The sequence below is a fragment of the Danio aesculapii genome, chromosome 3 (assembly GCF_903798145.1).
Source record: "Danio aesculapii chromosome 3, fDanAes4.1, whole genome shotgun sequence".
NCBI lineage: Eukaryota > Metazoa > Chordata > Actinopteri > Cypriniformes > Danionidae > Danio > Danio aesculapii.
Window position 1 is genome coordinate 26164978 of NC_079437.1, and position 13928 is coordinate 26178905.

Below are 13928 nucleotides of genomic sequence, written 5' to 3' on the forward strand. Positions count from 1 at the left end.
CATTTGATGAATGTTAAGTCTGTATCCGTATGATAGACATAAAAAAACTCTAAATCTTCTTATCTTCTTTAAACCCGCAGCTTTCTGTGTGATGACCGGTGCTTCCATCTACACAGCAGAACACTCAACCTTCAATGGCCACGAGTATAAGGATGCAGAGTACGGCTACTCCTTTGTCGTGGCCTGGGTCGCGTTCCCAATGACGCTCCTGAGTGGTCTGATGTATCTAGTGCTTAGAAAACGCAAATAAAGCACAACACACCACCTCACCAGCTGCAGCCTTAGCCAAGACACTCGAATTCTAATGTAACTTGTTTTTAAAAGTAGATGAAAATTCACCACTGGTCTAAAGTTTGGGATAAGTTTTTTTTTTTTTTTTACATTTTTCAAAGAATTCTGCTCAACACGACAGCATTTATTTGATCAAAAATACAGTTAAATGTATAAATAAATGTTAAATATTAATACTATTTTAAATGAGAGTTTAGTTATTGAAGTTCAAAATGTAAATTATTTCCATGATTTAAAGTGGAATTTTCAGCATCATTACTTCAGTTTTCAGTAATACTTATAAGATGATCATCGAGGAAAATATATTATTATTATTATCATCAGAGTTGGACTGCCTTATATTTTTGTGGGAACTGTAGTCAGCACTATACATTCAGTACCATTGATACTTACTTTTACTCATCAAGGACACATTCAATTTTACAACAGTGAAAGAAATGTATAATGTTTATAAAATAAATAAAACTAATTTGTGAACGAATCCTAAATAGTCAAATCAATTACAGTTTCCACAAACTTCAAAGTGGGGTTTTTTATAGACAATTATAAGAATCATTATTGATTACATATAAATATGGGTGAATATAATAGGACAGCTAATCATGATTTCTTAAGGATCACATGACACTAAAGACTGAAGTAAATTAAGCTTTGAATCACACTGTAAAAAAAAAAATAGGACAAAAAGTCAAAACAATAAATTTTTTTATGCTGCTTTAACTTATTTTAGGCAACGCGGTGGCGCAGTAGCAAGTGCTGTCGCCTCACAGCAAGAAGGTCGCTGGTTTGAGCCTCGGCTGGGTCAGTTGGAATGTCTGTGTGGACTTTGCATGTTCTCCCCACGTTCGCATGGGTTTCCTCCGGATGCTCCGGTTTCCCCCACAGTCCAAAGACATGTGGTATAGGTTAATTGGGTAGGCTAAATTATCCGTATTGTGTGAGTGTGAATGAGTGTGTGTGGATGTTTCCCAGAGATGGGTTGCTGATGGAAGGGCATCCGCTGGATAAGTTGGCGGTTCATTCCACTGTGGCGACCCCGGATTAATAAAGGGACGAAAAGCCGATAAGAAAATGAATGAATGAATGACTTATTTTATTAAGTTAATCAGGTTTGAACTAAATCTTTTAAGTTATTAAAAGTGTAAAAACTTTGTAATAATTTTCATCAGTTTGATTGATGTAAGTTGAGATGACATATTACAGTTTCCACAAAACTATGAAGTGGGGGAAAAATACATTGATAGTTATAAAAATCCTTATTATTCATTAGGTATGAAACAATAGTTCATTAATTTCTAAAGGATCGCGTGATACTGACGATGAGTAAATTAAATTTAAATCACAAACAGTAGAAAATGTTTTGACAAACAGTCAACATATTTTTATGTGCTTTCACTCAAATTAATCAGGTTTCAATCATTTTCAAAATTTATTTATGCAAAGTTTAACTTAATATTTTTGTCTGTTTGATTGATTGAGATGAGAGTTGAGTTGAGAGGACTAGAAAAGTTCATTTGATTCAACTAAAAAATGTAAAGCAGCAAGATTTTTTACAGTGCAGGATTAAATTACTCTTTAAACTACACGTTTCCATTTTTAACTACATTTTTTAAACAGATTTTACAGTATTCATTTAATCATTTTCTTTTCGGCTTAGTCCCTTTATTAATTCGGGGTCGCCACAGCAGAATGAACCGCCAACTTATCCAGCATATGTTTTAAGCAGTGCATGCCCTTCCAGCCACAACCCAGTACTGGGAAACAAGATTTTAGAGTATTTTTGATTAAACAAATGCAGATGAGCAGAAAAGACTTCTTTTAATAACATTTAAAAACAAAACTCTTGACTGGTAGTGTACTTGCCAAAGTTAGAGCCACTTGTAATATTAATCACTACATACTGGAAACATAATTAGATTTTAATAATAGTGTCACTTTTGTTTATTTTTTATAATCTTGTGTATAATTTAGTTCTAGAATTCCCATTAAAAAGTGCTGTGATTTATAGAGGAATAGAATGAGACAGGAGTGGTAGATATAATAGGACATATTTATTACATGCAACCACTATGGGCTCGACGTGAATGGTGTGAAGTTGGCAGTTTGTATTAAATAACATGTTATTCTGATATTTCCGGGTCATTATTGGTGCCTGGGATGAAGTCATTAAAACCAACAAAATATGAAATATCGTGCTGCCAGTTTGCAGAGCACTATATCATACTTGAAGCTGAACAAATTGTTGATAGTAGTGGCACGATGTGTTCTCGTGTATAGTTTTTGTTTTCGTGTAAAATAGTCTTTTAGTGTTGACTAATTATTATATTGCATGTTTTTATTTGTTTGCAGCATTTAATATAAAATCATTATTAACATAAGTACAGATCTGTAGTTTTTTAGGCATTGAGTTTGATTAGGGCACTTGGGATTTCTGTCATATTCATGCAAATAATAACCGTAAGATGAAGGTGTTGGTGAAGCACACCAGTGGTTTCAGTTTTCGTGTCTTAAAGGGATAGATCACCCAGAAATTTAATTTTCCTCAGCAATATATTCTCCCTCATGTGGTTTAAAACCTTTATGGGTTTCTTTTTTTCTGTTGAACACAAAAGAAGATACTTTGAAAAATGACAATGGTACCATAAATTACTATTGAAGTCTATGGGTACCATCATCCAGCATTCTTCAGAAGAACATAATTTGTTTTCAATAGAAACTTAAATATGTTTTAAACAATTAACAGGAGAGTAAATGATGACAGTTATTTCATTTTTGGGCAAACTAACCCTTTTATATTTTCGTCCTCAAATCTGCTATGGAATTAAAAGCAACTAGCTAAAATCATTTAGGCGAAAGTGAAGTTAAGCTGTATTTATTAAGACTAACTGCATTGTTGCTGTTAATATTGTTTTTTGTAATGAAGTATTATATCAACAGACCTGAACATGGTTGTTTAATGCTCACTTTTCTGAAGGTTTTAATTCATTGTTAAAGAAGGCTTTTGTAATCGGAAATGAAACCACAATGGCAGCTTTGTTTTTAAATGTCTGCTGACTTGTTCAGGTCTGCTCTGTTTCTGGAGACTGATCCCATCAAGGGCTCAGAATTGTTCTTTTTTAATCAAATAAATGTATTTTACATTAAAACAATCTGTCTTGAGGCTTTTTTATGCTTGGATGATGAACACAAAATACTGATGTATAGCAACGCACTCCATAATACTGCAGAGTCATTCATATGGAAACAAATATGATTCAAATCCTAAGGCAAGCACAAAATAAAAGCTATTATTTAAAAATGTTACATTTTATGCAATAAAATTAATTGTTTGACCCTGCATTTTTATGTTGTGTCTGAAAAACGCTAGGGTGCAAATGTCAGTCATTTATTTAGTTTTTACTAATTAGATTTTTCTAATTTGACAAATACTGTACCAAATACTAAATGTATGCAAAACAAAGAGATTAATAATTTAATAAGAACAAATAAAGATGAAACAAAATGATTTAGTGTTTCAAATTAGTGTAGGGAGGTTGTTATAACATCAAGCTTAAGCTGAAGAGACTTTGCCCCATTTCGTAATAAATATAGGCTGCGTCTGAAACCTCATGCTTAACCACTATAGCAGGTAAAATCCAGTATCTGACCAAAGTAGTATGTCTGAATTTATAATGATCATAAACGATTGAGCAGAAAGTGCCCAGATGGGCTACTTCTGGTGAGGTTCTGAAGTGTTCATTTAATACACTTTACTATCCCACAAGGCCACGGGACAGAATTTATGAATGACGTTAAAGCAGGGGTGACCAACCCTGTTCCTGAAGATCGACCTTCCTGCAGATTTCAGTTGCAACCCATATCAAACACACCTGCTTGTAATTATCAAGTGCTGTTCAGGTCCTTATTAACTGGTTCAGGTGTGTTTGATCAGGGCTGGCGCGGAACTTTGCAGGAAGGTCGATTTCCAGGAACAGGGTTGAGCATCACTGCGTTAAAGTGATAAGACCGATGCTGGTAGGTCATGTGACAATGACAACATGGCAAATTGTGTGTAGTAGTTACAAGTGTCTACTCAAGAGAGTATGCGGCTACATTTCTTATTTCGGACGACATTTAGTCAACAACATTAGCATAAAGCGTTAGCAATTTATTTTTTGTCTCAGGAGTGTTTATATCTGCCTTGAAAATACATTTAAATATATTATATAATATTGTTTATTACTAAACAATATCTTTTAAAGTTCAAGAGAGAAATTAATCAAACTGACCTAGTCAAATGTCATGTGATCGGAGGTTTGCAGCTCCAGTGGTCCACAGTTAATGGACTTTGCACAGCTAGTGTTTTTTAGCCTACGATGAACTTCTGGTGAAAGGTTTATGACTATTTTCAATTTCAAAAGGTTTCTGTTACAGCATCGATGTTGTATTGTTTTTCAAATATAAACAGACTTGAGCATTCATTTGGTTGTTAAAGTGTAAAAAGAGACGAAATAGCATTTAAACGCAGGCGCCATCATTAGCAGCAGGTTAGCGCAGAAATTCTATTCAAATGCTGGGGTAAAATTAATTTTCATATTTTAAAGACATGGCGTAGAAAAAACAAATTATTTAATGCAGTGCTTCTTGTTTGGTCTGATACCCACTTTATATCGTATCTCAGCCAGGCAGGGAAGATTAGTTCCTTTTCTTTCTTTTTTTAAGAAATCAGATCTAAAAACGCAGTGCTTTTGTATGGATAACAATAAACCAGATAATTCAATCAATAGGGCTGGCTGATTGAAATTAAAAGTCTGTGTGCATATACCCCATTACAAACTTTGGATTAAACCCTGGAAATTATATCAAGCATTGTGAAACCACTTGACCTGATCTTAAACAAACTGGATTTGTCAACTCAAAACTTACTCCACCCCAGAGATGGTTCAACACATTTTGTACAACAGACCTCAGGACAGACGTTTTAAAGCGGTACAATTTGCATTCCTCCCAATACCAGCACACACTCAGCTCAAGTCTCCTATACAGAATTCAGATATACTAATGAGCTGGTGAGATGAATCAGGTGTCAGATGAAGAAGACAAACAAAATGTGCAATTCCTCAGCGTTTCGTTTGGGCTGAATGTCATTTCTGCAGCAGCGTGAAGTAGAATCCTCAAACGCAGTCATTACAGGAAACAAATGTCTTCTCTGAATTGCTTTTCTGACACTTACATTAGACAATAAGATTCCACTCCAGTCTATTATGGCTAGTGATTGCTTTGTTGACTCATACCACTTAAGACCTCATTTTACGAAAGCCAGATGCAAACGAAATAAGTTTGTAGCTTTATAACAAATAAAAACACCACAAGACAACGGCTTCTTTGGTAATACTTCTATGTGATATTCAAATACAAGAGAAATGACCCTTAATGCACTGTTTCCCAACCCTGTTCCTGAAGGCACACCAACACTACACATTTTCAACGGCTCCCTAATCAAACACACCTGAATCCCCTCATTAGAACATAAGAAGAGACTCCAAAACCTGAAGTTAATTAGACAGGTAAGGGAGACATCCAAAATATGTACTGTTGGTGTGCCTCCAGGAAAAGGGTTGGGAAACACTGCCTTAATGAACATAACCCGTATGCAGTGTATGAAAAAACAACTAAAAATACAAAAACTGAAAGCGTAAACTAGCAGCTTTAACTTTATTTTTTTTAACCAAATGCAACATTGTTTGTGAAATTCAAACATTTAAAAAATAAATATTTACTCTATATTTCAGTATAAAGATTCACATTAATCCTCGCTGAACAATCCAAACTTGAACAATGGATTCTACGCACTCCAGAAGTGTTGCCGAAATCATTTCTGTCCCCGTGCAACGGTACGAATGTCACTGTATGGCCCAAAACGGCCAAATATATCCTTTCCCACAACGATGAAACACATTCGTTTATCTCCTTTGCAGTCAGACACTTTGCAGGCCATAGGAAGAGGCATGGCTTTGATCACGCCAAGACACTTCCATGGAGAGAACGTGCCGTTTTTGTGTTCATGGGAAACGTAAATGTGATAGCAATTCATCTCAGCCACGTGGGGATCTTTGTGCTCAACGTTCCACGCGATGCCCAATTCTTGCGCACGTCCAATTCGAGCTAGCTTCAGTACTGGTTTCTGGGGCAAGTTATAAGAAGCCGCTGCAACCGGCAGCTCTTTGGGAAATGGAGTGTCTGGAAACGGATGTAGTTTTGAGTGCCAGTCCTCCTATGAAAGAAAGGTACATGTAAATGGATGTTTTGATGTAAAACTCATCGGTGTAGTGGAAAATATTTGCATACTTCTTCAAACTGTACAGAAGTGACACGGTCCTCCTCTGTATTGCTTGGATTTTCTTCTGTTTAAGAAAGGGAATATAAGAAAGCTGTTTATGACTTGCATTAATTATATTTCTAGAATGAAACTATGATAAACATTATAAACATGATTAATTCAATGTCATCATACCTTTAATGGCTATAGGTGGTGGAGTGCTTGAGGGTTTTGACTTTTTGGAGGGTTTCAAATTCTGCAGGGCACAGATTTGGAAACAGAATTGGTATAATATGTGCTACAAATCAAGACTTCTTTTCCCCCTCAGAGTTGTTATATCAAATCACAATATGAGCTTACAATAATGAGAAAAGCTTGAACTGAGAGATAGAAATCTTTTATTATTGAAAATCACTGACAATCAAAAACAAAGCTAAAACAAAGACAGAAAAGTTTCAGAAAAATTCACCATCATGAAAAGTACACTCAGAATTCCAAAGCAAAGAAAAAAAAAAAAAAACAATACTCGGAAATGTGAACTTACAACTGTAAGAAATCAACTCACAATTGAAAATAGAACAAATTGTGATATGAAAACTTGCAATTGTGAAATGTAAACATTTAGCTGTCAAATTCAAACACAATTGGGAAAAAGCTGAATTATGAGATGCAAAATTAAATGTTTTTCCCCCCAAGAAAAAAAAGCCCCATTGGGAAAAGTAAACTATCAATTCTGAATTATAATATGCAAATTGTAATTGTGAGAAAAAAGTATTAATGTGAGGAAAAAACTAACAAATGGTTAAAAAATAAAAAAAATATTTGGAATGACTCTAAAATGAGTTTTTGGCATACCTGGTCCGGTGACTGGGCAACCAGTCTCTCTTCATTCAATCTGGCAGCTGAACCTGAACCACAACAAAAACACAAAATACAGTAATTACAACAGTCCAGCATTTTAAATAAAATTTGACTACAAAACAAGACCAGATACCTTTGTCTTCTTCTGTAAGGTCGACAACCTTTTTCTTAGACCGCTAAAATGAAAAGAAAACCATTTTTTGGTTCATATATAATAGGGTTGGGTGATGTTGACAAATTTGGCATCTTATGATGTCTAATGTGAAACATCGCAATGGACAATGGCATCGTTGTCATAGGTGGAGGTGAATTATTTATGAATAATTAATTAGTTTCTAATGAATTAATTATATTTTACAGTTTCAACTACCTGACCCGCATGGTCTTTGTTTTACCCATAAACAAATAATAAATAAATAAAGGTAAGTTACACACAGATTACCACCTGTCAATCACTTTATCCGCGAGACTCTGGCATAAATAGGCAGCGCGATCTGTGTCGTTGTAATGGCGTCCACAAACTTGGTTATTAAAAGGTGCACAACCAACAATATCTGAGGGTTTCACTAAAATTACTAGGTACAAGTGTGAAAGATTGATGCAGTGTACTGACGGTGCCATGTTACCTGATAGATTCAAACGACAGAGTCGTTAGATAGAGACAAGATTAATTTAATATCACGTTTAACAACTATAGTGAGACATGATCCAGCGGTACATCCTTGATGACCTGTCCGACGTGCACTGCTCTCTGGAGCTCAGACGAGCGCATGACAGCATGTGTGTCTGTGTGTGTTAGTATTGTGTGGTCAAGTGATGTGCGTTTTCAGCGGACGGAGGGCTGTTCAGAAATGCTAGGTAAAACACAGTGTGGACGTAGATCATTTTCGTTCTAAAATGCCATTTTAAAACTAAGACCAATTAGTGTGAACAGGGCCTAAGTGTATATTTTTCCCTAGCGGGTTTGCGACGGGGGCGGGGCAGAGGATCGGTGATGCTGGCTCAGCATCGTGTTGTCTATCGGCCATTGGCGATGGACAATGGCATCGTCTATCGGCCCAACTCTAATATATAAACATCTGTAGGCTATTTTCTCCAGCACAGACCGGGCATGTCTACCCAAATCAACTGAGACAGATATTGCACTTATAATCAAAACCTCCATTAGTAAACAAAAGGCCAGTGATTCTTAAAGAGATTAAAAACAATGACAAAAACAGTTACCAAACTCTGCCAGAAGCCTTCCTTTGGTCTTCTCAGTGTCACATCTCCATCATTGTCTATTTATGTAAAAACAATCACTTTAGTTACATTAAGTTATAATTCAAATGTTTTAGCAGCTAAAATACTATGATGGCAATAGAAACATGACCTGCTGATGACACCGAAGCGTTGTCACTAATAGATCCTCCATTGACTGAACCTCTGGTTAAAAAATAAATGAAAATTGGTTACCCAACACTCACTTCAAAATTAATCTTTTAAATATCTTAATAAACACTAAATATAATATATCATATAATTTGCATATTACAATGTTGTGATGCTTAAATTCATTTTATTCACTATCCATATTTTTCATGTGACATCAAACACTTAAGAATCTCCATAGCTTTCCTGTATTGACCGGCATTAATTGTACATGAGGTACTAATAAAGATATTGTTATTAAAAGAACAACTCAATAAATATTTTTGTATTTATTTAACAATAAACTAACAAATTCACCCACAAAATGAATGCAACACAATAAACAATACATTCATAATTGTCCCACAACTGAAGTATTGCTGCATTTCTATCAAAACCACACAAAAAAACAATGCTTTATTTTTTTTTACAGTTCTTTTACTGTTTACAATGCTCATGATTTTAGTGCTACAGTCTTTCCTTATATTATGTAAAATCATAATTTTTGTTACATTTAAATCCCTGCAAGGCAGTCAGACATTCCCAGTTTCCGTCCATCACATTTTAGTTCTTACAGTTAATCGTGACTGCAGTAATTCACCAATTAAGCAGATGGCTAGGAAAACAAATAGCTGTAATCAATGGGTTGAATGAGTCTGCTTTGTCGGCCTTGGAACACAAACATTAAGCTGCAATGAACGCCTTTCCAGTGAAGCACACTAGTTTATAAGAACTGCAACAGCCACACATGAAAGTGAAGGAACGCCACTCGGCATGCAGCACCTCAGGGAAAGAAAAGAAATGGAAAGGTGCCAAGACTGCAGCCTTGAATCATTACTGAATTAAAAAACAACTGACTGAAAAGAAAAAGATCCACAGGGGAGCACTGAGATGATTTCACTTTGATCACTCTATTAGAATATGTTCTGATTAAACAGTAAATGGAATATTTTAGCTATTGTCATTCAAACAGCAGGCACACTGCCTCTGCACCATTTCCCAAACAGAAATGGAAAGGCATCAGACTGCAGCATTAAAGCCTATGCAGTACATGCATCTAAACTAACACAGAAAATCGAAAATATTTAATAAGGCTATATTTCATCCACTGACGTTTTATGATTTAAGTCTGTAACATGTATAAAATATTGCAGAATACCTTGACGTATTGATTAGCGATTCAGCTGGAGAAATGCATCGCTGTGGCTGTCCAGAAGGGGGGCTTAAAGAAGGAAGAAACTGTTAAGAAGATAAAAACGACACAAAAGTGATGAGTTACACACACAAAAATGCATATCAGTCTTTTAACAATCAAATCTCATTTCATACCCGACTATGAGAAATCCCCAGGGACCTGCATTTTCTGATATATGCAAATACAGCATCTCCTCTTCGCTTTATCTTCTTTACATGGGCCTAAAAGCAAAGAGAAAATATATGGTGGTGGCAATGTCATACTGGCCCTGCAGGATGTCATAATAACATGAAAATTCATTTCATTTTCTTTTTGGCTTAGTCCTTTTATTAATCAGGAGTTGCCACACCAGAATGAACCGCCAACTTATCCAGCATATTTTTTACGCAGCGGATGCTCTTCCAGCTACAACCCATCACTGGGAAACACCCATACACTCCCATTCACACACACACACACACACACAGACACACACACTATGGACAATTTCGCCTACCCAATTCACCTATAGCGCATCATGTCTTTGTGGGGGAAACCGGAGCACCTGGAAGAAACCCACCCGAATACATGGAGAACATGCAAACGCCACACAGAAATGCCAACTGACCCAGCTGAGGCTCAAACCAGCGACCTTCTTGCTGTGAGGTGACAGTGCTACCCACTGCGCCACCAACATGGAAATTTTAATACACAATTTTCTTTGATTATAGATAGAACAAGAGAGGACTAAAAAGAAGGAAATCTGGCCACTTACTTCTAGACTCTTGATTCTGGCATCATATCTGGGTTCACCATTCACCTCACTGATCCTCTCCATCAGATTCTTCATCTTGTAGTCAGACTGCTCGACTGCAGTCCCAACCTTATCTGAAATAATCTTTTCAACCTATCAGTGAACAAGGCAACAAATGGTGAGATGAAGTGCTTGCTAAAATACTGAAAAGCAGGTTTGCACAACAGTTGGAAATGAAATTGATTTGAGGTAAGAAATATCTGATATGTCTAAATATAATGTTAAGGTCATAAGTGAGGCTTCCCATTTTGGTATTTGCATCAAATAAAATTAGCTATTTTATATGCATAAAAAACATGTTAAAATGAAAGTATGGAATTGAAAAAAAAGGTTCATAAAATGATAAAATATGGGCTAAAGTCTTCAATCACAATTCACTGTAACTGTAAAAATAAAACATTCTGTCTTGTTCATTAAATATATAAAAGAATTCTAAATGATTCATAAATGATTTCTAATCATTACACCCATCTTTTGTAAAGCACTAGTAGTCCTCGCTCCTTTCCCCACCATGTGCACTTGACTGATGTGTTTCTGCCAAAGCACCATGTACAAGTATTTCTCTTAGCACCAGATTTTCTGCCACAGAATGAGTGCTTATTAATTCTCAAAATAACTATTATTTTTGCAAATAATTTTATATTAGTTATTTTTTTTCAGTTACTGTTGTTAGTTTCATTAAGTTTTATTCATTCATTTATTTTATTTTCGGCTTTGTCCCTTTATTAATCTCGGGTCGCCACAGCGGAATGAACCGCCAACTTATCCAGCATATGTTTTATGCACCGGATGTCCATCCAGCTCCAAACCATCACTGGGTGATCACCATCACTATAAATTTGTAAACAATTGAAAGATAGTAGTACAGTTTAAAGTATTACAATTACAGTTAACATAAGTACATACTTCCAGGGTGTAGTATACATATGTGAATTGGGCCACAGCAACTGCCTTTATGACTCATGAGACAAATAGACAGACATTTTTATGCTTTAGATATTTTCTTATATACCGCGATGGAAATTTGTAATATTTATGATCACATATAGATGATTGATAATTATACATTGATATTATAAATCGATTAAGTCTTTGCTAAAGTCAAGATCAAATGCATTATAATCATTGGGCTATTACAGCCATGTGTAATCTACTGGTTGTTCAAGAGTTAAGGAGCTGTAGAGAAATTCTTATCTAAAATATTGAAAGATTGTCTTTAAAAATGGCTGTGAGCCCATGCTTGGGATCTTTTTGCTCACAGAGGCTGTCTGTGTGTAAACTGATCATTCTCTGGAGAATTAAACCAATTAAAAGACAAACTTTGTCTGACTTTATTCAATTTCAGTTTTCACATTAAAATGTATTCCTAGTGAACAGGAAGAAAATAATTTGCTATTATAACACTTAATAACACTTTTTAAAAATAGTTTGAATGCATGTATGACTGCTGCACTTTGACTGGTTGACATGTTTAAATTTTGTTGTACATGCAAAATGATGCAATGACAATAAACTTCTACAAACTAAAAACTAAATTGTGATCCCTAGATAGAGTGTCTTAACGGAATTACAGACTATAAAGTATAGAAAATAAAAAAATTAAAGCATGTGACTTATTATTTTGATGTATGAAAATTAATTTGAGTATTTTCCCACTAAGCCAATTACTGTCAAATTAATTGCCTGTTTTTTGCAGAAAATCTAAACTTTAGACAGGGAGTTCAACCATTTAAACGTACAATTATGTGCAAACTGCAGCCAAGAAACTACACTGTAAAAAAGATGTAAGGCAACTTGCTGCAGTGCGATTTTGAGTTGACTCAGTTTCAACCCAAGCACTGCACTTGACTTGATTTAAGTTGAGTAAACTCAAAAAATGACCTGAAGCTGATTGCCGTAAACTTTAAAATTAAGTCATTTTTTACAATGTAGAAGGGTGGTAAGATTATCATTATCAAAAAAAAAAAAACCTTCTTTAGGATGTTAAAATAAAAGGTGACATTTATATCCCTGGAAAATAGCTGTGCAGCCATGGCCTTATGGTTGGAGAGTTAAACTTGTGATGCAAAAGTCAAAGGTTTTGGTCCCGGCAAGGAAGGGTGGGGGGAGTGAATAACCAGCACTCACTACAATACCACAGCTGAGGTGATTCCCTTGAGCAAGACACCAATACCCCAACTCAACCCACTGCTTTGGATGTGTGATCATGGGTGTGAGTCACTTTGGACAAAAGCATCTACTAAATGTAAAGATATTTCACAAAATGATTGTTACCCTAAATGTCAAATCACTGTGGAGCAGTACTACTATTTAAAACTTACTGACTTCATTGAACATACTGATAGGCTATTATACTGTTTATGCTGTACTACTGCATATTTAGATGCTGAGACTGTTTATATTACTTCCCGGAAAAGGGGCAGTGCGTATTTTGTAATACAGATTTTCTTTTTTACCACTGAACTATAATCAGATAAACGTCCCAAAAACAGTACACTACCAATTTACATTAAAGACTTTTGTGTAACCATGATTTTGCAGAATTGCAGGTCAATGTTACTGCTGTAAAGTAAACTCAAATTCAACATTATAAGATCTGTGGCCAAGTTAACTTTAATCCCAGCTCATAGACTAAAAGAGGTCTGAATTTAACAAAAATCCAAGTGTAACGAACAAAATACTCCGTTTTCTCATTTTAAAACAAAGATGTCAACGCATCAGACGAGTAGTGTCATCTTTTCATTATACCATAACTTGCCTCGGATCGGGGGAGCTTGCTAGCTTTCTGACCACTGCCTGGAGCCAACTGTAACGTTCCAGAATCATCTTCATATCTGCTTCTTTTCATACCTGAGGTGTGAACAGATGCAAATCTCGCATTATTTGGTTTGATCAGGAGTTACATATCAATACATAACGGATTAGATATACGTCGTAAGATCGTGAATGCAACCATCAGCGATTCGTTTTACATTAATAGAATGCAAATATTGAATAATAGCCATTTTATTTATCTTTACTCATAACTTACAAACATTGTTCTTACAGCACACCCGCTTTCCATGGGTGATTGAACATGA

At 35.4% G+C, this 13928-nt stretch overlaps 2 protein-coding genes across 2 annotated transcripts in view; one reads left to right on the forward strand and one right to left on the reverse strand.

Moving 5' to 3' along the window:
* Nucleotides 1-3440, forward strand: part of emp2 (epithelial membrane protein 2) — a 31355-nt gene extending 27915 nt beyond the window's left edge. The window contains 1 exon segment of the mRNA XM_056453520.1: nt 81-3440. Coding sequence (XP_056309495.1) covers nt 81-250 — 170 coding nt within the window. The 3' untranslated portion in view covers nt 251-3440.
* Nucleotides 3441-5971: 2531 nt separating this feature from the next.
* atf7ip2 (activating transcription factor 7 interacting protein 2) lies at nt 5972-13928 on the reverse strand. Its single transcript, XM_056453521.1, has 12 exons — nt 13880-13928; nt 13607-13698; nt 10810-10941; nt 10190-10276; nt 10020-10099; nt 8823-8875; nt 8675-8730; nt 7584-7626; nt 7445-7497; nt 6785-6845; nt 6619-6674; nt 5972-6544 (listed from the first exon to the last, which is right to left on the reverse strand). The coding sequence occupies exons 2-12, from the start codon at nt 13694-13696 to the stop codon at nt 6143-6145; spliced, it is 1113 nt and encodes a 370-aa protein (XP_056309496.1). The 5' UTR covers nt 13697-13698; nt 13880-13928; the 3' UTR covers nt 5972-6142.